We start from the raw sequence: 26,360 nt of genomic DNA on the forward strand, positions 1-26,360 counted from the left end.
GGCATATCCTGGTGCCTGTAGCTAAATCGCAGCTTATAGACTCTGTGGCTGTCCTAAATACTGTGTTTCTTCAAAGGACAAGATCCTCGTAGAAATACCTCGACATTAATGATCCTTCTTCCCACAGCTTTGCTCACAACTGGTCTTTGGTACGTGTAAAAAAAGAAAACACTGCAAATTTCCACTTGCCTCCAGACAAGGCTGGGGCTGGCTGGCTTCCAGCCTTCTCTGGCTGAAGGCTGGGTTGTACTCCTCGTCCCTTCCTTCTGTGAATAAAAGCAGGGATTAATCACTTGGCACTTAAAGCAGACGCGCATGCAAATCTCTGTTTGTTATTGAAGGAGTTTTATTGAGAGCTTATCCCCTTGCTGTAGAGGGTAGAGTTTCCCTGCACCTAGCAGGTTATGGCACAGGACATGCGATATTTGGGATGTCTGCCTTTCTCACTGGAGTTTCTAGTTTGGAATTTCTGCTTTCCTCCTTCCTTCTGTTTGTTTTTTTTTGTTTTTGTATGAGAACCATTTCCATTCTTAAGTACAGTTCAGCTTCCTTTGCCCCCAAAGAGTTGCTGAGGAGTTGCAGTTTCTGGCTGTTTTGTGTGATTAGGGACTCCAGATGGTATGGCCTCTTCCTCTCCCTTATGTGTCCTTCTTTCTAACAGCTGACTACAAGGAGAGCTTCAACACCATCAGTAACATTGAGGAGATTGCTTACAACGCCATATCCTTCACTTGGGACATCAACGAGGAAGCAAAAGTATGTGACCACGATTATATTTCCTGTCCTTTTAGCAGATTCAGGGGCTGGGGGAGGGGAAGGGTGTGTGGCCTACCTGGTGATTAGCATGTAACAAGTTTGTTTACGCTCTTACATTAGGCAAAACCTTCTGGCTATTTCTTAAGAGGCTTTGCATGTGCAACTGCAGAGAGCTCTGCAGCTGCTTTAAGGTTCTTGGCAGAACTGCCTACCTGACAGACAAGTACTGACAAAAGGAAGCACTGAGCGTTTCCAGAGCAGATGAAGTGGTGCGGGAGGAGTGATGGAGCGTAGCTGGGCTTGGCAGGGAGTACACTCTCTCGGAAGATCCCCGCAGGTGGCAGGGGGCAACTTCTGAGGGAGTTAAGGCTGTGGCAATGGGCTTGCCTTGAGCAGAAGAGGGAGTAGCTGCTGCCATTGAGCTCCCAAATCGTGTGTTGCTGAAACCACAGTTCCCAGCACTCAGTGACCTATTTCAAGCTAGAGCAGCCTCCTGGTGAACTCTGGTTTGATCTTTTTTTAGAACTGCGGGCACCACGGTAGATGTGTAAGTATGGTCAGGTTCCCTAGCTCGTAGCTAACTGCAGCTGTCTGAAGCCACTCCAGCTTTTGAAAAAGGCCCGTGCAGCTTCTGGATGCAAGGACAGCAGGTCAGAGAGTGGAGTCACCTTGGTTCCAAAGGCATTTCCTACTGGTTTGTTGCTGGATTTAAAGTGCAGGAGTCGTCTTTGGAGAGTTTCATTACTGCCTGGGTTTTCATTAAGAATTGGGAATGGTTTCCTTCAGTTTTTGGAGACTGGCTGTTCCCTTGCTAATATGTCACGTACTGGTTGCAAGCACTGTGGGGAAAACTGGTGGCTGCAGAGTGCCAAGTCTAGGGAGAGCCGAGCCTGGGGGACATAAGAGCTGTCAGCAGAGAATGCAAAGGTCCTTCTCTGGAGCTGGGTGTCACTGTGTTCTGCAGGACACACAAGGGGTGGTGTCATTGCACAGAGCTCACTGTCACCACGAGTTTTGCTCTGTGCTGCACAAGGGCTGTGGAGAAAAGAGACAGGGAGAGGTTGTATGGGGGCTACTCTTGGATTTCAGCTCTGTGGAAGAAGTTTGGTATGCCTGCCAGGCAGCGGTGAGGAGTTGTGTGTGCTGCTGCTGAAAGTGCTGACGTTGCTTCAGGCTGGTACTGGGTGCCAGGCTTCCCTGTTCACCAGACTGAGCTTCAGTCGGGTAGGGAGGGCCTTACCTGCTGGAGGATGCTCACAGGCTGACATGATTTTTGAATCATGAAGCACTTTGCTATGTGAACAGACAGATGAAGCTTTAGAAGGGCTGTCAAAAGGAGGCAGTAAGTGTTCCCTAAAATGTTACCCTGCTGCTATAGTCAGCCTAACATTCATGGAACACAGATAATTGGTGTCTGCAAGGTACTTCAGGGCTAAGGATTTGCATGCAAGGATGGATCAAGCAGGTGATTATTGCCCAGGTACTCTGCAGACCCCTGAATGAGTAGTTTTAGTCTACAGTAAAATTGCTAATAGCAGCTTGAGGATACCCTCACAGTGGTATTGCAGCTCCAGGCTGAACTCCATGGGATGAGGTGGTGTGGGGATGTGTGAGCCAGACTTATTTTGTAGCTACAGAGGCAAATTTGCTTCCAGATTCACACTCTTAGTGTGTGAGATCCATGTACGTTGAGTGTTGGTTTGTATGAATCTGTGGAGGGGACTGTTGGTACCGAGAGTGCAAGCCTTGGCTCCTGGGATCAGAATTTTATTAAGACAGAAGTGCTCTGGGCTTCAGTGTTCAAAGAACTGGCATTTTTAGCATGTGCTATGTGTGTTTAAGTGTCTGTTTAACTTTTTTTTTTTCCCCCTGAGTGGATGCGTTTTGTCAATGGTTGGATTTCTCACCAGTAGAGCTGCAGTTCTTTCTCAACTCTGATGATCTTATCAGGAGATGCCTGAGCCAATTTCAACATTTTTTTATTGCATGGTTCACTTACCTTGCATGCTCTCTCTCTTTTTATTTTCCTTTTTTGTTTTCTTTTTTTTTTTTTCCCTCTTCTTCCCTACCCTCCCCAATACTCTTGAAGTATATGAAGAGGGCAGGGAATAGAGAGAGCTGAGTTTCTGATGCTACAGAAAGTCTTCTACAGTAATAAAGAGTCTTACATTTATTAATAGCAGCAGTGCTGCATAGATGGTATGTTTAACCAGGCAGCAAGCCTTGATTATTAGAAATTTGCTTCCTGAGCCCTGGTGTTACCTGGACCCGAGCCAGGTGATTCTTCTGGGCTTGTTGTTTCTCCTGTTTCCCTCTTGCTCCCAGTTCGCTGTGGGAATGATTTGATCCTGTGCAGTGGTGTCAAATGGGAGGTGATGAGGCTCTGCGTCTGGCATTTCTGATGTAATTTACTCATTTAGGCACTTAGGGCTCTGGGTGCGTGTTGGATTTAAGGGAGAAATACCATATTATCACAAGAAGTTGCCCCTGGAAGCTCTGGGACCAGGTATGTGCCCTTCTTGTGCTAGTCCTCGCTGTGGGGATGTACAGGAATTTTGGGCCTCTGCCACTTTGTCTGTGCAGGGAGGGTATCACCTGCCCGAGAGGGTGGTTTACTAGTCCCCTTGGGGCACTTCAGGGATTTTGTAAAATACAGCTTTCTGGTGAAGAAACACTTTTTTCAGGTGATGCGAGTCATGTGCTCGCTCTGTAGCAAGGAAAGTGTGTGGATTTTGCAACTGCGGAATTGGGGGATGGAAAAGATGTTTGAGAAGCCCTCGGCACCCAGTATTTCCCAGCTGCATTGTGCTGGGAGAGCCGAGGGCAAGGCCAGGGCTTCAGACACTGGACGCAGCAGAGGAGTCTGGCTCTGCACAGATGGAGTTGTCACACCGCTGGCTGCATTGGTGTGCTGTTTGTGAGCCCATGAGTGTAGGAACCAGGAGTATTTAATGCATGACAGACACTTCCCACACCAGGACCAGTGTCTGTGGGTTTTGGAGCAAATGCTGTGTGCTTCTTTCTGGCAGCTCCTCTCTGCCCTCTTCTGTTGCTTTGGAACATCACAGGAGCTGCTAGAAGTGGCCACTCTATGGAATAGTGGTGAGTTAAGTATTCTCTGAGTGTGTTCAAGCTGGAAAAGGACCCAGGATCCAAAGCCTCCTTGCTCTGAAACAGTGAAGGGAGCTGAGGGTGGGGAGGAAAAGACAGACTGCCCCGAAGTGGTGCTCCTGAGATTGGAAGGAGAGCAAGAACAGGGTAGGAAGATTGACAGGAGACACTGTGGAGTGGGGAAGCAGCGATTCTGGTGGGCATCCAGCTGTGTCCATGTTAGAGGTGGGGTCTGACCCCATCACCAGACCGATCAGGGAGGGGAAGATTTGGATGAGGAAGCAATTAGGCTTTGTGAAGAGAGAGAGGTGGTGGAGAACTGGGACATTAGCTGATAAACTGGTGTGTTGTTGAATTGGATATTTAGGAAAGGCAGCACAGTTACTCAGTCAGGATCCATCCTGGTTGGGTGGAAGCTTTGTCTGATGAGTCTGACAAAGATGTGTAGCTGATACACTCACTTACACGCAACAGGTAATGCTGGAGTTACCCTGAGGCTTGTGGAGACTTCAAACAGTTTCCCACCCTGTCCTGGATGTCTGCCGCGTTGGGCAGACAGTTGAGGTGGGGTTCTTCTCCTGCAAACAGCTTTTAGATGTCTGAACACAAGCTCGTCATCTTTTGCTTCTGTGACTTCATTAGGGATGGGATGTCTAGAGCTGGGATGGAGCTTTCTCTGGAGGTGCCTGCCCCTCTTCGTTGCCTGAGCAGGCTTGGTCATCTTTAAAATCAGGGGATTTTAAAGGTAGGGAAGAGGAATCCTGTCCTTGCAGCCCTTTTTTCCTCTCTGTCAATTGGGAGAAGCGTTTGTAGGTTTAGGACATGAGTTTGTGAGGCTGGGAACCATCTCTTCCCAGGTCTGTACAGCATGCCTGGTTCTCCTTCTCTTGGTTGGTACCTGGTAGAGGTCTTTTGATGAGAATTGCCCCTACATGTATGATTAAATGCACATTTGTTACCAGTGTTTCCTGCTATTCTTCATAATGTTGGCTGTTATCCTGTTACCTCTGTTGTGTTACCCGTTAGGCTGTGAAGCAAATTCTCTATCCCTTAACTCTGGCCTGGGGACATGGCCCGCTCTCAGGTCAGTGGCAGTTGAACAATCTGGATAGATCAGTTTCCCCAGGGTTAACTGGCTTTGCTGGATCCCGCTTTGCTCAAATCCTGCCTGAGCTCCTGCCTGGTGGGGCAGGGCAAGTTGTTGTCTTCGTGGTGATGGCAAGAGTCTCTTTGTCCTGTTTTTGTAGTCCTAACAGTGCGAGGACCCTGCTGTTGTGCTGGGGCACTCCCTTCCACGCTTGCCAGTGGGTCCCTTCTGAAATGTAACATTGCTTCCAGCAGCTCCCACAGAAGGGCCTCCGTGGAGGTCTTCTGTCTGGCTTGCTTTAGGCTGGATGGTGGGACTGGAGCCAGAAATGATGTCACTGCACATTAAGGGTTCTATTGTCCTCCCACTCCTTCCCTCCAAAAAAAAAAAAAAAAAAGGCATTGTAAGCCAGATACTCTGTGTGAAAAGACCCTTTCTACTAAAAAGGGATACATGGTGAGGGTGTAACAGGAGCATTCAGAGTTGGAGAATATTGTGGTAGAGCTTTTTGCTGTCTTTCCACCAAAGGGAAGGTGCTGTGGTGTCTCTTAAATGATACCCTTGCTGAGCAATTAATGTTTTGGGGGGCTTGGGGGTGGTGTTTTGGTTTGTGTTTATTTTGGGGTTTTCTGTTGTTTTTTCCAAGAGAAGTGGAATGGTCCTGTATTCAAGTAATTTGATGTTAATTTGGGTAGGCCTTTTGAAATAGCAGATTGGGCAATGAGGGTGGTCTTCTGGCAAATCCTCATATGTGTTGACTGCAGTTCTTGGCCGGGATTTTTTTTTTCAGATGAGCTCAATTTTTGGAGAGGGTGGATTTCTTGCTACGACTTGAAGTAAGGCTGGGGTGTACACCACTGATCTATTTTAAGAGTTTATTCTAGCACAATCCTCACTCAGTGTTCACTGTAGGAAGAATTTAAACTTTTTTGATTGATGAATATTGCATGCATTTATATGGATGCCATTGTAATGAAACAGCAGTCATATGCCTCATTAAAGAAGGTGTTGTCACCTTCAGCAGCATTGAGGAGGTACAGGTTTGCCTAGTTGGAAATGAAACTATGAAATGTGATGAGTCAAACATACTTAAAGGTAAGAGATTGGTTTGAAGCCAAGGCTGCAGACCATAAGTACTTTGAGGCACAAGTACACACAGCTTTAGGAGCAGTGACATAGGAAAGTCATAGCAGGTATTGCTTACCTGCCTCTTAATGCAGACCTCTCTACTCTGTCCTGGGTTTTCTTAAAAACAAACTTGTTGCCCTTGATCTGAAGAGTTGCAAATTAGAAGCAGGTTCTCAACTCAACAGTTTTTCTTCATAACTTTGTGTCCCAGTCTCCACCATCTGTATGGTCTTCCAGCCAACTGCAGAGCTCACAGTGTGTTTTCTAGAGCTGGAAGGAAAATCTGAAGTTAGCTCTTCTATAGAGAAAGCTGGGAGGTTACTTTTTTCCTTTTCTCCATTCCTTTCATACCTGATGGCAAAACTTCATTTTCAGCTATTTTTGTGCCTTCATAGATGTAATTCATTCAGTTCTGTGTTTGTTTTTGTTTATTGTTGCTGTGTTTTTTCTTGGTTTTTTTTTTTTTGAGGTTATTTGGTAGGTAGGTTTTCTGTTTGTTTGGGGGGGGGGAGTTGGGTTTTTTGTTTGTTTGTTTTTTAACATATTGCCAATTTTTTTGCCAAACTGCTGCTTTTACTTTCTTTCCAACCAACCCAACAAAAGCTGACACCTGGCCCTGTACCTTTATCTTATCAGAGTGCGTGGGGTGGGAGGAAGCATTGGTAGGACTGGGAACCTCTATCCTTGGGTTTCCCACGTGTTGCGAGCAGAGACATTCCTGTATTTCCTTGCCTCAGAACAGGTTGGAATAACAATCAACATTTCTTTTTGTGAGCAGGAATATGTATTTTCCTTTCATTACCATTCATTTTTGTTTTGTTGATGGAGTAAGCTTGCTAGGAGGATGTTCTATGTAGGGCCGGGTCAGATTTCCCACTCGGCATTCCTTGGTGTGGTGTGGGACCCGTGATGTGTTTTGTGTCAGTCTCCCAGATTGGGCTTGGTAGGTTTGAATGCAAACTAACTTCCCCAGGCTGGGAGCAGGAGGGTGCTGGGTCTGGCTGAGCAGAGCCGGGACGGATGCGGCTCTATCGCACATCTGCCAGACAAGCCTTATTTGGAGCGTCCGATCCCAAAGGCAGGAGGAGGCTGGGGAGCCCACAGGTGCATGAGTTGCCCAATTTTTTATCTCTTTCCTGGCTCGCCTCCTGCTGATGCAAAACCTGTGGTGCATGTGGGAGGTGAAGAAACAAATGTGAGAGCAGTAAGATCAGCCACCTCTCAGGTGATCTGTACCAAGCTTTTTTTTTTTTTTTTTACTTCTTCTTTTAAAGACAGAACAGTCTTCCCAGTGCTGCTTTCTTAAGACATGTCTTCGTGGATGTGTGCGGGCAGACCTGTGCTTGCCCTGCCTGCACTCCAAGCTGCCTGGCCATGACCCAGGGCCAATCCTGGAAGCCGTGTAGCTATGTTAGCACAGCAGGGTGCTCAGTCTGACAGCTCTGCCCCTCAGAAGGGCTTAGATCTGTGCTGGTGTAATTTATAAGGCTTTTGGGCTGGAGGTGATTTGCATCCAGCTGGCTCACCGCACAGATGAAGCACGTTAAGGCCTATTTTTGTACACATCCATGTGGACAAATCTTTAGGAAAGACCCTTCGTTTTTCCCTCTTACGTTTATATTTGTCCAAGCCTTTAGAGAAACCACATACTTTCAGCCATCAGCACTTAAATAACAACCTTTGCATTTCCAGGTAGTTTTTCTTTAGTGGAGGGCTGACAAATGAGTTACTTGTGGAATTTGGGCCTAGGGCTGCTCCTTCAGCTAGCCAACAAGGAGTGCTGTGACCACATGGCTGCATACCCCTGAATTGCACACTCATCTGCAGGAGACTGAGCGACCTGGTGGCTGCTGGGTTTTGCATTGACGTTCCCAGAATTGCTGCTGGCAGCTGGGGTGGGGAGCGGCTGTGTCCTGGTGTTGGCCATAGCTATGTAGCTTCCTGCTCCCTAGTGTTGGATGGTGCACATCTTGGTTCTCTGAGGGAGTCTGTGCAGGTGGAGGAGGAGGGAATTGGTTTGTGTCCTCTGGTCCATATCCAAGTCCTTTTATTTAGGCCTGATGGGTTCTTTACCTTGCTTGTTCCTCTGGTTTTTCATCTGCTGTTGTAGCCTCAAAGGCTCCTCTTCAGTTTGGTTGAGGGTTTCTGTGACCCTCTGTCCTGCAAAAAGTGAAAATAACACATAGATCAAGTCAGCTGTGTGGTGACTACTGTTCTCCCCCCCCCCCCCCAGCCAGAGACCACAGGAATGGCCTTGCTGCTCCCAGGGAAAGCAGAGGGAGACGCAGTGTGGGTCCCGTTGTGCAAGGGCTGCGTGTGGCCTCAGGCTGATCTATGTGTAGTATGTGTGGGGATCAGTCCGCAGGTGAGGTGCTGCCTTCGTGTTGGGGAAGTGGTCCCAGGACACACTAGAATCCCTTTGCCTACTGTCTTTTCATCAGAACATTGAAGTTATTTAGCCAAGGTCAAGGTAAAACAGTATCCAACTGCATTCGCTGGAAAGAAGCTTGTCGCAGTTTAACCTGTCCCTGGTTGTTGTGGTATAGGCTTTAAACTGTATTCTGTACACATACAGTAATCCAAAATCAAAATCATCCTGACAATTTTAAGTTGAATATAACATTAAAATGAGAGGCTCTAGAAAAGAGCTAGAGTTTTATCTGAATTCTCAATAGAGAATGAAATACCTGATGGACTTGCATTATTGAGTGACGTCTTCATCCTCTGGATACAGAAATATAATGGAGCATAAATAGGAGGAGGTGAATTCAATTTACCTGTCTCATATTGAAATGAAAGCCATGTGGAGCAAGGTAATCAGACTTGGAATAGTCCCAAGTCTGTAGGGTCTTATACAGAAGGACATACAAGAATTTGTACGATGGGGAGATCTGTTAGGTGGCCATTACAGTTTTACCCATGCCCGCGTTTGCTGGGGACTGGCCAGAGCTTATAGTGTGCTAATACCCATCTGAGTTGCCTATGGCACCATACCATTCCCTGTGATGGCAGCCCCAGACATTGTTGATGTGCACCTACATACCGTTCCTTTTCAACTTCGCCTTACAGTGAGTCAGAAGAGGCTGTACAAGGTGACATTTCATCTAAAGCTGCTGCATATGTAGCCTTTGGACTAATCAAAATTGCTGGTGCTTTTTGTGTGACAAAAGAGCACGGCATCCAAGATAAACTGAGAAGAGATGTGGGTATGCAAGCCTTCATTTGAAAAAGGCATCTTTCATCTCGCTGACAGTGAGGTTCCTGCAGTGCTTTGATTGCCCTTTAATTATGCCTGTTTTTCCTGGTTTGTTTGAAAGGCAGATCTTGTTAGAAAAAGGTGCTGTGTGGAAAGAACTTGGCTGCCTCAGCTGCCCTTCCTTGAGGGCACACAGCAGAGCTGCTGGATTTTTTTTTTTTTTTTTTTTTTTTTCTTCTGCACTATTGGAAGATTGTTTCTCGTAGAGTTGGACGTAGGCACGATGCGCTTCTCCCAGGTTAGGTGAGGAGGGGCATGAGTGGTCAGGTGGTTGAAGCAGAATGGGAAGTCATGAGGTCTGGCTTCTTCCCACACTGACTTCCCGCGTGATCCCGGAGGAGGTGCTTTAATCCTTCTGCCTTTGGTCTTCCATCGTGTGTGGCCAGGCTGCTGCTCCTCTGCCACAAAGGCTGCAGGAAACCCAACCTGGTGTTGGGTGGAGGAGGGTTTGTAGCCTGTTGGGGTGTAGGTCACCAGGTGGTGAGTGGGGTTAACAGCTCATACCAGCTCACAGGTTTCATGCTGTTTGGTGTTTTATCTTTAAACTTTGCTGTTGAGGAGCCATTTGTCTCAATGAGAATCTCAGGTTTCATTAATAATAACAAAAAAAGCATGAAGTAATCAACAAAGCAGAAAAGGAAAATAAAGCCTGGCTTTGGTTGGAGAGAAAAGCCCACAAGTATGATTCAAATACAGACTGAAGGCTTAACTGCCAAGCAAGCAAAATAACTTGAGAACAGGTTTCTAATCCTTTTAGAAATCTCAGTTTTGAAGAAAATCTGTGTAACTTTTGAGGGCTTGACTCATGTTTGTAAGTGCTCTGGTTTGACAATACTCTATTTTTAAGTGCTGTCTTTATGTTGAATCTTGGGAGGTGAGATGAAAATTTTTTTTTTTTTTTTAAAAAGTAACAACAAATCTTAATATAGCTGAGAATGCGGAACTGCCCTTAGAAAAATAGGTTGGACACATGAAAAGGAATCTTGCTCAGCAGGCTGAAGACGCAGAGCAACTTCTGCGGTTACGTTTTTCTTTCTTCTGGCAATTTTGGGGTGGGGATGTAGCTGGCACAGTCACTTGGCCTTATTTCTTTTCGAATGCAAGTCAAATCTTCCTGAACAAAAGCACCTGGCTTGAAACTGTTTAACCCAAACTGGAAAAGCTGTTTGATAAAACTTCTTTTTTTTTTTTGTGCGCAACTTGAGGCAACCTGAAGTTGCTCAAAAATAGAAGTTACAGGTGGGTAAGGAGTAGAATATGATCCTTTTGAACTGATATGGCTTTGTACGAACTGAAGACAGGCTGCCTCTCTTGCTTCAGAGAGATGATTAGGTTTTAGTTGTCATCTCCTGCCCAGAGTCACAAAGACTTAAATGGCATGAAAATGAAGTCAGCTGCTTAAAGCTAAAGCTAATCAAATGAGGAGACTCCAAAGTAGGAGGATAATCTTTGTCATCTGACAGGCAATCCCAAATTCCCATGGGATACCCATGCAGTTCTGCTGCTGTAGCATGTGCCTGTTGTGCTGAGACCAACGCTTCTGCCTTCAGCCCACTGTGATGCGTGGGCTTTGTGTGGCTGCTAAGCCATGAAAACTGAAAACGTGGACCTGAATTATCCCGTAAAGAAGTGACACTGCTTGTTAAGGAGCTGCTGGCTGATGCTGCACACTGAGTCTGCTGCTGTCCAGCTGTGTGAAACTCAAATGAGGGATTGTAAAGAAATTTTGAGGCTGTGGTGGACCTGCTGACATGGCTGCTTGGGCATGTTTTCTTGAGGAATGCAGTCATTTCTTCATACAGATCTGAGTTTTGTGTGTGAATATTCAGTATGGGTAAATAGATTTAAAATTAAGATTTAAAATGTAAAACTATGCAAACACCAGAGATCAGGTTCTTTTTTAAAAACAAAACCTCTGCTCACGGAACACAATTATTTAGGATGTGCATACATCTGATTACCTAGCTCCGAAGTGGGTGAAAGCCACTTCAGACTCCTTGAAGCTTTCCCCTGGGGTGTGCCAGCGCTGTAAGCAACATGCCCTTGTAAAGCTGAAGGGAGCAAAAAGGGGAGGAGGTGGATAAAAGCTGACAGAGCTGTCATTTGGGTTAGTCTGGGGAAGACTGAGAAGAGGTTATTTTAAAATCATTTTCCTGGCTGCAATTTGGGATATATTTAACGCTTTCAAATAAAAAAAAAAAAAAAATCACCTTGGTAGAAGGTGGGTTTGGGATGCTAAGACACAGGCTGGAAGGCGAGCGGGCGTTGGGCGCGGGCTCACCTTCGGCGCTGCTGCCCCTGCGTCTTGTCCTGCCTTGGGCCACTGCAGAGCCAGCAGCACAGGTTGGGCTGGGGCTGGGGCTCTGCCAGCACGCCGTGCTCTGCTGCTCTGGGGAAACCAGGGCTCACCGGGGCTGCAAGAAGTTGCATGTGAATCTCCAACATTCAGACAAGTTATTATGAGAGAAGACGCTTATCTGTGCTATTCCTCCCCTCTTCGTGCTTTTTATACTACTGTTATATGTGGGGAAAAATAAAAAAAGAGAGTTTATATGCCTAATCTGCTGATAGTTATTACATTTCCCTTTCCCTGCTTTTGTTAAAATCAGGAAAGGGTGTTGCAAAACCTCTGCGAAGAAGCCCATGATAAGCACTTTGCAAAACCACAGATCCAACCCAAACCCATAAGTTTTTCAAAACCTGCCTTTGGACTTTGCAACACCGGGATGGCTCCGGGAGGTGGCACTAACTCACTGCATAGACTGTCAAATGGGTGCTTTGTGGTAGTAGCACAGTAAGCAAGCGATCGGGGTAGTGGGATAGTATTCCTGCAAAGTCTGTCTCAAAGTGCTTCTGGCTTTCAAGGCTTTGATTGTTTTTTAAAGCAGTGGGTTCCCATCCTTGATTTTTGAGTCAGAGAGGAGAGGAGCCATTGTAGGTCTAGGTAGCTTGTAAATTCCTGGTAATTAATTGTTGCAGCTTCTTCTGAGAGATGCCAATAATGAGGATTGTGTCTGGAGAAAAGCCTGGCACGTGGCAAGTCGGTGTTCTGGACACAAAGTACTCTGGTCTACCTGTTCATATCCACACAAGGATATTTCTTCCTTCTGTTAAGCAGCACTGGACTTGTTCTCTGGTTGTGGAATGTGGGTTGTTTTTTTTGGCTGTTATGAAAATGAAATCAGATATGTTCAAAATCACTCTTAATTAATTTTCTCCATAATTTGATTTTTTTTATTAGAATAATGAAAATATTATTCTTTCCCTTTTAATCTGAACATTAAGAGAGTATTGTAGGTCTTACTGGGGAATATTTAAAATAGCAAAATAGTGTTCATATTTAAGTGTAAATCCCAGCAACTATTTCACTGAAAGAAACTATTTCACTGAAATAATGACGTTATTCCTGTGCTTAAAGATAACATGTTCTCTATTTTTTAAAAGCTTTTAACATCACTTGCCAAAAAAACAGAAAAATCCCAAGTAGTTTCAAGTGTAAGCTGTGCGCAGAGCAGCTTATGTAAAACTCATAGAAAGCTTTGTTTTAACTTGCCCAAAGCAACAGAAATTTCTCAAAGCATGGTTGTGTTCTTACCAAGATGGTTGAGCAGTGAGGATTGGGTATAGGAAGATGACTGTTGTTGAAAGTTTGATGATGACATTTGGGATCTCTTAGGTGGAAATATCTGGCAAGGGTGGGTGGAGTCTTCATAAAGTTTGGAGTGGCTTTGTCCCCTGTAATAGCTTATATAAAGAATTAAGGATGCTGTACTGCTTACCTGATCTCTCAGAAGAAAGGAGGTCCTGTTTGTAGTGGCAAGGACCAGCATTTAGATCTTGGCACTCACCGAGTTGTCCCTTGCTCAGTGGCCAGCCAGGTGCCAGTGTGTCACTATTGATGGGTGCTGCTTTCCTCTTCTGCAGGTTTTCATTTCTGTGAACTGCCTCAGCACGGATTTCTCCTCTCAGAAGGGAGTCAAAGGCCTGCCCCTCAATCTTCAGATTGATACCTACAGCTACAATAACAGGAGTAACAAACCTGTCCACAGAGCCTACTGCCAGATTAAAGTCTTCTGTGACAAGGTGAGGTTGGGTCAATATGCCCATGACCCTTTGGGGAAGGGCTGTTCCACAGCTTAGCTTTTTCTTTTGTTTTTCCTCTCCTAAGTCTGCCATTTGTTATTTTGGCTCACTGAAAACTCCCATCTGTGTTCAGTCTTTGCAAGGAAAAAATTTCAACCCCTTCTGCTTTGGCTCATAGATATTATGATAACCTCAGATAAACTTGCTGATCTCGGAACACTGGAGTGCTGAGAAGGGTTCCTGAGCATTGGCTTTGGAGAAAGGTCAGTCAGTGGCAGAAGACTGGTTGTCAGTACTCCAGACCCTGGAAGGTCCTGCAGAGGGCATTCAGTGGCAGAAATCATTGCAGTTGATTGGAGCAAGTGGAGGCTTGTCTTTTTGCCCAAACTTTGTCATGTTGGTCCTTTTAAATGTCTTTGTGGACTCTTACTGTGTTTGTATTAAAAAAACAAAAACAAAACAAAACAAAAAAATTTACATATCTTGCCAAGAAAAAGTGTTGCTGTTTTCATTGTACTGCTGCGAGATACAGCAGTATAACAAAGCCCTATTCCAGTCTTGACGGGTGCTGTAATTTGGCTGCTCTGCCTAATGCATTTAGCACACAGAGAATTAACACCCTTCCCAAAGCCACTGTTCACCAGAAGCTGTGAAAGAAATGTAGCAGGAGCTGAGGTGAAAGCAGTTGTAAAAGCTTAACTGAGTTTGCAAAGAAAGGAAGTTTCCCAACCTTTGTAACCTTTTCCTGCCCGAACAGTCTCTTGAAGTACCAAAGCAAGTAATGTGCAATGTTGCTATTTCCAGAGTGACCAAGATCTTTCAAGGCTGGGATAAATGCCGCCTGGTCTTCCCCAGTCCTTCTTTTGATTGCTGTGAACCACACCGACTCCCTATTTAGTTAGCATCCTACTTGCTTAGGACCTCTCACTCTTTGCATCCAGACTCTGCCTTCATAGCACAGGCGCTTTGCGAGTGATATCTCAAATACCTCCCAGCAGCTGGAGGTCTGAGACAGGCTTGTGACCCCCCACCCTTGAGTCCTGCGCTAGCTTCGCCCCCGTCACCTGCTCTGTGGTTTTGCATTGTCATTCCCCAGGACACTGCTGCAAAGGTTCATTTCGCACGCCGTTGATCTGCCTCCACTTACCTTCTAAAATATACGGAGCCTTCTGCAGCCTGCCTCTGCTGTAGCATCCCATTGACTCATCCTGCTGCATTTTACTGTCCATCTATAGGCTTCTGAATAGGCCCCTCTGCTTTCCTGCATGGTTGGGAGAAGCTGCCTGCCAGTGTAAAGCTATTTAGTCATCTTCTTTCAAGTGCCTCCTGAGGTGGCTCCTGTTGTGATGATTTCTGCAAAGGGTTTACCAGGGAGCTAATGAATGCTCTCCAGAGCTATCTTAGACTTGCCAGTAAGCTGAAGAGGCTTGGGTCTCATGGGCTTTTTTTCCAGGACTGTTTTTGTTCCTTTTTTTTTTTTTTTTTCTTTTTCCTCTAAAATGAGACCAAGGGAATTGTGTCATCTAAAGCTCTTTCATTATCTGACAGTCTTGTGTGTTATCAACCTGTATTCTCTACAATACTAGTGAGTACAGACTTGCTTCAGGGAAGGGGGAGATCTTTTACTCTCATCAGTTGTCCAGTCAATTACTGACACCGTGCTAAGATTACCGACAGGCTTGTGCTATTGCTAAGGCGACAGAATGGCTAATAAAAAGGCAGATGTATAGCCAGTACATAGCTTAAAAGAAATCATTTGAGTCTATACCATAAATTTCAGCAAATCTATTAGTACAGTAATGGCAGTATAACTTTTCCTTTGGGATTTTGACCTTTGCTCCTGCTTTATTCCTCCAGATACTTTGCAAAAGTTAAAAGGAGAGAAGGAGAAAAGATTACTTTTCTGTATTGAATCTCACTGTTGTTTATTCTATGAACATGTAGCCAATGTGAGGTTAGTGCCTGATGATTCTGCAATTTTTATTTATAGAGATGGTGTTGAAGTTTGCCTTTCAGATCTGGGCCGGGTCTGGCAGTGAGAGCTGGAGACAGAGGCCGACAAGCTGGATACTGTTTGTCACCACGTAGAATCAAACTGTACTCAGTCGCTTGTTTGAGGCACTGAGCAAGTGCTCCTGTGAGCAGACCTGTGTCCTTACAGCTGCAGGTACTGACTCATAGACCCCAACGCTGGCCCCTTTTTCCAGGCTTTTCTAGGAGCACTGACATTTCGGAAGGAGCAACCGTATTTTCTGCCCTGCTTTGACTCTTGGGTAATCACTCAGCTGGTCTTGAATGTTTACAGGACCATTGTTACTATAGTATCCACACATATTGCAATCCTTTAATGTGTTTGTCCTCGTGTGGCCACCCTTACCTGGAGAAATGCTGTTATTCATGTTTACCTCTTGGAGGGCCAAGTCTCTAGTGTGGAGGTCCGTTGGAACAAACGGCACAAAATGATGATGCTGTGGCCACCTAACAGGAACAGCTCTGTGTCAGTCCCCTCTATTCCTTTGTTTAGGCTGTGCTTGCATTGCATGCCTGAACTGACTTTGAACCCAGACACTGGCATAGCAGTCCTGCCATCTTTTTTTGTGCGTGCAAATAGATAGATATCCTACAGAAGGTCCAACAGTTTAGTTAATGTTGTGTGGTGGCCTTTGCATGAGAAAGAAGTGAAGCAGGAGGGTTCCCATGGTTGGAGTCAAAGGGAAAGCTGCTGATACTTGTTTTCTAGTTTTTGGCTGCTGCCTCTGCGACCAAGTTTCTTCATGCGTTTGTCTTCCCCTTCATGCTTTCTCTGTGGAAAGGGAGTCCACAGCTGCCCAGGATATTTGGTTTTCATCTCATACTATGTTTATTTCAAAACCTGAGTAAAAGCATGGGTGTAATGGTGTGATCCTGTGGCATGTTACAGCACAAGCTTTGTTCAGGCTTAGCCCAGCAATATTTGGGCTGTGCGGGGGTTGAGGTGACCTGTCCCAGAGGAAGAGGACCTCCTCTGCTGTTAATGGTACTTCAGCTAAGCATCCACAGGGGGAAGATTAAATACAAGATTTCGCAAGCTATAGCGAGTGGTGTCCACTGGGACTTGCTGTTACCCTTGTAGTGATGGGCAGTGCTGTGGGGAAGGCTTTATGGCATGGTGGGAATAAGGACGTGTGAGATCCTGTTGAAAGGAGAGAGATGATGCAGGGCAGCTGGAGGCATCATTGATGTGGATGGGCAGCAACACTAAGATCATTCCTTCTGTTGCATGATCACAGGATTGTTTGGGTGGGAAGGGACCCGTAAAGCTCATCCAGTCCCAACCCCCCTGCCATGAGCAGGGATACCTTCCACTAGACCAGGTTGCTCACAGCCCTGTCCAACCTGGCCATGAACCCTTCCAGGGAGGGGGCAGCCACAGCTTCTCTGGGCACCCTGTGCCCCTGCCTCACCACCCTCACAGTAGAGAATTTCTTCCTTATGTCCAATATAAATCTACCGTCTTTCAGTTTAAAACCATTTCCCCTTGTCCTGTCACTGCAGGCCTTAGTAAAAAGTCTCTCCATCTTTCTCATAAGCCCCTCTTACATACTGAAAGGCTGCAAAAAGACTCCCCAGAGCCTCCTCCAGGCTGAACAACCCCAACTCAATCATCCTGTGTTCATAGCAGAGGTGCTCCAGCTCCCTGATCATCTTCATGACTTCCTCTGAACTTGCTCCAGGAGGCCCATGTCCTTCTTACGTTGGGGGCCCCAGAGCTGGACACAGCACTGCGGGTGGGGTCTCAGGAGAGTGGAGCAGAGGGACATAGTTACCTCCCTCAACCTGCTGGTCACACTGCTTTTGATGTAACCCAGGACACAATTGGCTTTCTGGGCTGCAAGTACATACTGCTGGCTTGGGTCTAATTTTTTGTCCACCAGTATCCCATGGCAGCTCTGCCACTGGGTCTACAGGGCAGAAGAGCTCTGTGCCAGAGCTGCACCCAGCACGAGAGGGAGCGAGGAGCAGCCCTCTGCCTTTGGAGCACATCTGGCTGATGCAGCACATGTGCAGAAGGAGGGAGTCCCGTGGTGTCATGAAGGACCCCAGGGTGTTGTGACTTGACGTCTCATCCTCTCCCTGCATCTCTATTGCTGAGCAAATACATCACATTTCTCTGAGTGAGGGAGGCATGTCAGCTCTCCCCGAAATGCCACTCTCAGCCCAAGAATCCATTACGCGCCTGGAAACTTCAAGGGAAAGAACAATATAAAAAAAAAAAACCCTGCAGCTTTTAACACATACCTGAGAGTATGAAATCTTGCTTTTGAGACTGTAGACTGTTCTCTAGGTGATGAAGTTGGGAAAACCTCTTCCTTACAAGCTTATTTATTCCCTAATTGCATAATACAGGATTCCCAGTGTCTTTTCTTCAAAAGTGTCTGCTCCTGGTTGTCGGTGAGCTCTGCTGGCAAGGCAGAAAAGCCTGTTACCAAGACATGGCTTTGATTTTTTTTTTTTTTTTATGTGGGGTTTGAGATGTGTTTACCTGGGCCCCTGTAGCCTGGAACAAGTTGGCTTTCAAGCTGAACTCTGGCTGTAGGTATGGGAGGACAGGTGTTTTCTTAAAACATGTGCTTTTGATGGATTAGCCCATTCTCCAGGAGGAAGCAGGTACTGTTCTCTGTAGCACAGTGTTTGAGTAGCAGAACTCCATTGTTCCCATGTGAAAGGTAGAAGAGAGGGCTGGAGCCAAATCTGATCTGTCTGCTGTCAGGCTGAGATGTTGTGACTGTTCTGGTAAAGGAAGTTGCAGAGGGATGTGGCTCCAGCTGTGCTGAGGTTACGGTGGGATGTCTATACTGTAGTAGGCTGTATCAGCTTTACAGAGTTGAGCAAAGCTGGCAATGGTTGTGTCCTCATTAGTGATTTTTTTCTCTTTTTCCCAGCAGCTACCTGAAGCTGCTTGTGTCCCTTCTGTTAGGTGGGAGCAAATGTGATATATGTTAATACACATTAAATATCTAGACTAATTTTCCTTTTTATTGCTAGTGCAGACATCCCCACTGGTACCTAGCAGGCATAGGCATCCTCTGACCTGTAGGGTATTGATTTACTGTGAGGTTGGGAGGGCTGTTGCCCTTTTACCATGCTGTGTGTTAGGCACCGTTGCCCACCCCATCACCACATGCTTTTTGACATCTCATTTGCCATAATTAATCTAGTCTTCCTCCAGCACTGTATATGGATGTGAGTGTATTTTGGCAGCTTTGCAAGCGTAGCAATGAGAAGCAATGGCTTCTTGTGGCCCAGGTAACTGTTACTTCTTACCCTGTTTTGCAGGAGGGTTTTGGGAGACAGGTAGAACTTGTGTATACCAGTTGGGGCAGTGATCTGGTGGTAACACCAGGATTGACTTGGGGTTCTACTGTGGGCTTATCAACTTATGCAACTGGCAATGTGACATCCCTGCCTTAACCCACAGTCACGTGGGAGGTCTGGGCAGAGCTGGAGGAATGAACATGATTCCATTACAAACCTTCTTCCTTCCTTCTCTCTCTGTCATAGCTGCCTGCATCTTGCAGAAAATATAGTTCTCTACCCCCTGCTGCTTGGTTTGGAGGGCCAGGAACTGTGGCAAGAACCTGGCTAAGTATCTGTGGATTCACCCATAGCCTGGCCCCAATAAAAAGAGAAGCAGTCATGCCTACTTTACAAGTAGGTGTGTCTTCGTCTTGAGATCAATTAAGGACGGTATAACTGCTGCTGGACCCTTGTGCAACATGGAGGTATCTTGCACTTGGTGATGATGAAGTGTGGCTTGATTTTTATAGATCAGGATCTAATGAACTCTTAACTGAGGAAACTTGCAAATTTTGATTGTTTTAAACACTTCAGATATATTTTATCTCACACTTCGTACAGTTACCATAGTTGTGGGTCTCTTTTGTCATCATATCCCCATCTGACTTGAAAGAAAAGCAGGTGTTTGCATCTTGGATATGGTTACTGGATTTCATTAGATGACAGGACTTGGAAGTAAACAGTGGGAAGATCTCAAAGTTGGCACACTGGCAGACCTGCAGCTCAGGTACCATGGAGCTGACCTCCACAAACACAGCTCTGGAAGAATCTGTGTTCCTGCTTCTGCAACTGGAAAAAACAAAAAAATTAAAACAACCTTCTCTCTCTCCCCCTCTCCTCCTTCCCCTTAATATCTTGTCTGGCAGGGAGCAGAGAGGAAGATCAGGGATGAAGAACGAAAGCAAAGCAAAAGAAAAGGCAAGTGCACTGACCCCAGCTCTCAGTTGAATGCCTGTAAGTAGAAATTACTATATTGGTATTTTAAATGTCAGATCTCATTTGGGTTACAAATAAATTGTGCAGTAGATCTCGAAGTAATTTTTTATTCCCTATGGAATAGTGTTTATTTTAAGCAGTTGCTTATGGAGCCATTAATTGTGTTTTGCAATGTGCTGAGTCACTTAGGACTTCGCTTCTACCTAGTTCTTCATTTCCAAGACAGGATCCTGCTATGTTTTCAATTAGGTATGGTCTTTAGTTGTTGGAATGTTAGGGTGAGTGTGTGACTTTTGGACACTGCTGGAGCCCTTGCAGCATTGTGTGGCAAGAAGTACTGGAGCTGTTCCAAGTGTTTCTGGCTTGATCCTAAACTTAGGTTTTAATTTATGTTAAAAATGTGTTTGTAACTGTACATCAAGGTGGTGGTAGCCTTGGGACTGAGCCTGCAGCCTCCCAGCCTCACCCCTTCTAGAGTAAAGTGGTCCTTATAATAAATAATATCAATAATCATTTCAACAGAAGGTAAATAATTTCAATAGAAGTTGTGAAGGGCTCAGCACTGGTAGTACATAAAGATTGTGGAACTTCTTTATGCTGAGCATCTTCCCTTTAACTGCTGCAGATGACTGCAACAGATCCTGTGTTTGGATGACTGGTTATTCACCAGCAGGGCTGCCTAGAGGAAAATGTATCTCCCTGTTCTTCCTCTGCACAGGGCAGGTGTGCATGCTCCCTGGCTCTGCTCAGTGTGCTATTAACAGTCCAACTGGTTCAACAGGCATGCACCTCACGGCTTGCTGGGCAGGATTTTCCTGACGCAGCAGGTACAGGCTGCTGGAGCAGCTTCAGAAGAAGATTATGCTCCAAGGGAACCCACTTGCTCAAGGGCAGTTGCAGAAAGGGCTGGGGTTTTGTTTTTTTTCCCAGAGTACATGGTAAAAGGTAGGTTTAGCACACTGTTAGTGTTCCACAAATGTAATAACCCGGACAGCTCGCAGAAGACTACTGCATGCAGCCCTTTGCATAATAGCTGGAAAGTGCAAACAGTTTCACTACAGATTTCCACGACTGTATGATTTTATGAAAGTTGCTTTCCAGTGTGAATTTCCTAGGCTTGGGCTTAGCCTGATGTGGCCTTTATTTTCCTGGAAAGTACAGTCCCTTGCTGTTTAGTTCTTGTGTGGGAAATTTTTGATTGCTTTAAGCCGTAGCCTGTTACACCCACCTCCAGGATCACAAATGCCATGTGTTCATGGACTCAACAGCAGAAATAGTTCTTGACTTCTGGACAAAGTTATTTTCTACAAGGATTGAGCAATCTTTGAAAAATCTGTTTTGAAAAAAAAAAAAAAAAAAAAAATCGTTTTCCACTAAGAACATGAGAAGTGTTTTGCTTGCAGTTGGTTTGACCCAAAATTGAAATGTTTCCACTTGGTAAAATGAGTGGAGGTCTTCAGCCAGTGTCAGTTTGATATGAACATGTCTGAAGTGCAGTTTAAGGCACCTTCTGGCTCACTGTCTCCCAAACGGGTTTGTGTGGGTGAAGTCTGTCCACTTAGTGACTTGCGTCATGTCAGTTGGTGTGTCACGAGAGCCAGAGTGCTCTGTGGGACAGTGCTGGTTCCGGTGGGGGGATGAACTGGAGTCTGTCAGCTTGAGGTGATCAGGATGAACAAAAATACAAAATTTGAAAGTGTGGAATTGAAATGTAACTCTAAATGCAGCATCTTGCAAGAAACAGTATTTGTACCACCTCTGTAGTGTGGTGGTGCTGTCTCTGAGAGGTTCCCAACTGAAACCATGTTGGTTGCAGGTTCTCTGCCTTATTTTTGCCTTCCTGGTATGGGAAATCAAGGAAGCTTTTGAGGGAATGGACAGAGAGAAGAGGGGACTTGGACTAGCTTTTGTCCTCTAGATGGTTTGCTTTGGTACATGGCAGACCAGTGTTCCTCCATTGGGATGAGTGGCCAGACCATTGTCCAGCCCAGTTTAATATCGGAACAAAGTCAAGCAGCTCACTTGGAGAGGTGGAGCAAACTCCTACTCCTCTGTGAAATGAGCTGTTTCCTCAGGGTCTAGGTCCTCATCTGAGAGGTAGACAGCCCAGCTTCATACCACAGGAGCTTCTCCCTTTGACCCTGACTACACAGAACCCTTGCTCAACAGTGTATGTGCCTCTTAAATGATGTAGGAAAGCCCCAGCCCCATCAGCATCTTCACTGTCCTCTCTTCCAATCTTTGGTGTCTCTGCAGTTTCTGATGTCAAAGTGCCAATGCTTCCCTCTCACAAACGTACAGACATCACCATCTTCAAGCCCTTCATGGATCTAGACACTCAGCCAGTCCTTTTCATTCCTGATGTTCACTTTGCAAATCTTCAGCGTGGTGCTCACGTAAGTAAAGCTCATGGGTGTGGGTATGAGGAGGGCTGTGGGATGTATCTGCAAAAAGCCTAGGATGCTCTATGGATGTATGTATATACATACGATGTGCCAGAATATGTGCACTGATGCTCTAAACAAATACAGGCTGAATTTCATGCGAGCAAGGGACATTGCTCCTAGTCACACTTGCTGGAGTTAACTGGGGATGTCTTACGAATAAATTACTTACCCATGTACTCCCACTTCCATGAACCTGAAATGATATTTCGAAAGCATCTCCAGCTTTGACAGTTCATTAAATTTCTCTTGTAAAATCAGTTGGGATCCAGGTGCACTGCTGTAGCCCTCTGGTTCCTCCAGCCCGCTGCTGCAGGGTGAAAAGCCGTTCTGTGGAACTGGCAAGTGTGTCAGCTCTGTGATCTGCTGCCAGAGCGCCCTGCCTCAGCATTCCTGGAAAGTCCCAGCTGACAGGAAGCTGGAAGGGAAAAAATTAAGAGTGCAACCAAGTTTCAAAATCTTGAACTTTCCTGTGCTGGGAGTTCTGGCATGCTCTAACAGAATCTGAACCTTACTTTTTAAGAGCATTGCCTAAACTCCTAATGAATGGAGAATAAACTTTTGTCTGTAAGGCTGACTTTTCCACGTGTTTTACTATGAAGGCTCTAGTACTGAGCTCTGTCAGAAGACTATACTCCAGTCCAGACAGAAAGCTGGTTAGCTCTTGTATGTTCCTGTCCCTCCCATTTAAGATCATTTTAATTTCTCTTTTTGAAAAGAGGTGAAGATGATTCTGACTGACATTTGGAAAACTGAGCAAAAGCGTCTTTTGATACAGGGTTGAAAGATAAGAGAAAATGAATTCTAGTTCTGGATAGAATTTTCACAACTCTAAGCACAAGTATTATTTGTGTATTAAAATGAAGGTCCGTGTTTGTTGCTTGGACCAAAATATCCTTCTTCTAGCAGCGTAGTCGTGGCTGGCTCCCCACTTGACAGCCTTGTTCTCCCCTGATGCACTATACTGATGTGCTTACGAGTGAGTTGGGTGGGTGAGCCATCTGCCTGTCCCCTCCAGCTCCTGCCATGGGCTCAGGGGTTCCCTCTCCTGTAACTTGAGGCTGTTGGACCTCTGCTCATGCTGGATGCAGCAGAATTGTTGTTCCGTGCCAGTGACTCTCTAATGCAATTAGACTTAGCTATTGCTAAGTCGCTGTTAACAGATAGCACTTAAAGGGGTGGGGAGAGCATTGCTGAGAAGACCATGTTACACCAGCTAATGGGTCTGTCCTTATGCAACTTTGTTTTGTAGCTTTCAGAGCCCTTTGTAGTGTTCTCCAAGGACTGAGTACCACATGAGGTTCTCGCTAGCTAGCTAATGCAGCATGTGTTTTTCTGCCTATGTCAAGAAAATCTCCCCTTTGTTTTAAAAGGTCCTTCCTGTTGCTTCAGAAGAACTGGAGGGTGAAAGGTAAGAGCTGCACTACTTCAGCCTACTGAAGTCTTGCCCTCAGACAGAGGGGCAAGTCCCTGTAATTGTACCTCTGCTAACTTTTTGCCCTGTCAATGACAGCTCCAGCCTGAAGAGAGGAGCCTATATTGGTGAAGAGGACTTTATTGCCACTCCGAATAAGATGTCCAGAATAGAAGAGCCAAAAAGAGGTATTATTTTTGTCTTTCAGAGACTGAATTATTTGAGTATTTGTCCATCTTGATGGAGAAATGCATCTGAGGTTAAGGAGTTGTTTTAATTTATTTTGGGGTATACTTTAGCCTGATTTTTCTGGCTTTGAATAGTAATAGAAAGAGTTTGTGTATCGCAATGTAGTTCAGCACTGCAAATCTTTTACAGTGTCAGAATTTCTGGGTTTTTCTGCCAACTCAGACACTAATTGACTCTGAACCTGTAGGGAAAGAGACTCAGAGGAGGTAAGCTGCTTACCAATCTCCTTGATGGATTGGGAGAGAGAATTCTTCATGTAATCCACTACAAAATACTTTGGAGATCTTCTCTAGGACTTCAAGCAATGGATGCCAAGAACTGGTCTTGGGTATAAAATCATTGCATCTTTCATAGTGCTGGAAAATGAGCTGTTCACTGCTGAAAGCCAAACTGAGGGAATAGTCTGCTTATTTTTAACCTGTTGTCAACCTGTGCAATTTGATGTGGGGTTGGATGTTGCTGTGGTGGTGTGGAAGATGAGAGGTCCCTTTGGAGATGTAGAGGATTACCTGCCTGATGACAGTTGTGTGTGGAAGGGCCACGATAAAGCTTAAAGGATTAAAAGAACAACATTAAACTTGTGGTGTGGATAGGGTTAAGTCTAGCAAGTCTGACGTTAATGGGGCTGAACTTCTGTATTCTAGATACACTATTAAGGAAGGATGGATTTTATAAAAGGAAATTAGAGTTCTTGTTTTTTCTTGTTGCTGTGTGCCATAAAATGACAGCCATTCTCTGTCCTCTGGCTGGTGTGTCATCTGACCTGTGCAGTAACTGAGCGTGTGTGCTGTCTTCATTTTTTAAATCTATAGTCTTCCTTTTAGCAGATGAAATCCATCAAGATGCTGTGCTGTCCTCACTTCACCTTGTTCACTTCGATATGCCAGTAATTGTTCTGTGTTGCAGGTGTGTCAAAGCTGAGGCTGATGAACCCTTGTAAACAATCCAGGCTGCAATACCTAGTCATTAGAAAATGGATTAAAGACAGCAAAGCTGTTAAAGTCTAAGCTTTCTTGCTCTTATGGCTTATTCCTCAGCCTTAATGCAGTTTTTAATGAGGCTGATGTTACATACAATGACTCTCTGCTAGCTTGAGAATGCTAGGGATGCTTACCTAATTGGGTTCCTTATAATTTTGTTCCCCTCCTAGCAGGAGACGAAGTCTGCATTGTGTCAGCTAGGGTGGTATGAGTATTGCTGAAACATGGCAAGGGGTAGGAAGAGAGATGAGACAGTGTAGGAGGAGCAGAGGACTGTACAAATAAATTATTTTAAAACTAGGAGGCAGCTAGGATGGCTTCATCTGCTGTGGTAGCATCTGTAAGTCACTTCATTGTGCAGTCATATGGCAGGTGACCTGTGAGGTGGGTACCCAGGAGTCTCAAAGCTGTGTTTTGCATTCCACCTTTCTGTCTGCTGTGGTTTAACCCCAGCCAGCAACTAAGCACCATGGAGTCTCTTTCCCACTCCCTGCTTAAGGTGGGATGGGGAGAAGAATTGGGGGAAAAATGAGTAAAACTCGTGGGTTGAGATAAGAACAATTTAATAATTGAAATAAAATAAAATGTAACAATAGCTGTCATTAAAAGGAAGATAACAAAAAGAGAGCACAAGAAGAACAAAACCAAGTGATGCACAAGGCAGTCGCTCCCCACCCGCTGACCGATGCCCAGCCAGCCCCCGAGCAGCGATTGCCCCCCCCAGCCAGCTCCCCCAGTTTCTATACTGAGCACGACGGCCCGTGGTGTGGAATATCCCTTTGGCTAGTTGGGGTCAGCTGTCCTGGCCGTGCTCCCTCCCAGCTCCTTGTGCACCTCCTCGCTGGCAGAGCATGGGAAACTGAGAAGTCCTTGACTTAGGATAAGCACTACTCAGCAACAACTAAAACATCAGTGTGTTATCAACAGTATTCTCATACAGAATCCAGAACACAGCACTGTACCAACTGCGAGGGAGAACATCAGCTCTATCCCAGCTGAAACCAGGACACTGTTCTAAATATAACCTTTTGTTTCAAATAATAGAGAAAATAGGAAATAGAGAAAAATTTAGAAGTATTCTGACAATAAAGATGCTTGGACACGCAGTATTTCTGTGTGCAGAAAGTATGTTTTGAGTTAACTATGCATGTTTTTGATGCAATCTTCAGTGTATACTGAATGTACATATATATGTCTTCATGAGATCCTCAATGTGTATTAGTCTGTGCTTAACCACTATCATAGACAGATCGCTTTTGAGGAGCAATTTTGCAGTAAATTCCCCTCTCCAATTTGCTTTTCAGTGTTGCTGTATGTCCGAAAAGAGTCAGAGGAAGTCTTTGATGCACTAATGTTAAAGACACCGTCTCTGAAAGGTCTAATGGAAGCAGTAAGTAAGAAGGCTGTTTTATAGTTTTTGCCTCCAGTTTGAGAAAAAGCGAGTGTAGTCTCCAGTTACTCAGTCCTTATACCCTGAACAGTCACAGGAGCTAGTCTCTCAATCACAGCTTGTGTCTACATATTCCTGCTCTTCTGGATAAGCAGCATAAGGCTGATTTCCTTTCAATAACATGGAAAT

The 26,360-nt window shown here is 45.3% G+C and overlaps 1 protein-coding gene across 3 annotated transcripts in view; it reads left to right on the top strand.

The window, feature by feature from the left end:
- GRHL1 (grainyhead like transcription factor 1) overlaps window positions 1–26,360 on the top strand; it is a 43,778-nt gene that overhangs the window by 11,751 nt on the left and 5,667 nt on the right. For all 3 annotated transcript variants that reach the window (XM_033009967.2, XM_033009965.2, XM_033009964.2), the window contains exons 8-14: window positions 662–756; window positions 13,263–13,421; window positions 19,625–19,712; window positions 21,951–22,090; window positions 23,512–23,549; window positions 23,652–23,740; window positions 26,086–26,171. In XM_033009967.2, the coding sequence (XP_032865858.2) occupies window positions 662–756; window positions 13,263–13,421; window positions 19,625–19,712; window positions 21,951–22,090; window positions 23,512–23,549; window positions 23,652–23,740; window positions 26,086–26,171 (695 nt within the window). The remainder of the gene's footprint in view (window positions 1–661; window positions 757–13,262; window positions 13,422–19,624; window positions 19,713–21,950; window positions 22,091–23,511; window positions 23,550–23,651; window positions 23,741–26,085; window positions 26,172–26,360) is intronic.

This window comes from Tyto alba, unplaced genomic scaffold (assembly GCF_018691265.1).
Source record: "Tyto alba isolate M040663 unplaced genomic scaffold, T.alba_DEE_v4.0 Super-Scaffold_40, whole genome shotgun sequence".
Classification (NCBI taxonomy): domain Eukaryota; kingdom Metazoa; phylum Chordata; class Aves; order Strigiformes; family Tytonidae; genus Tyto; species Tyto alba.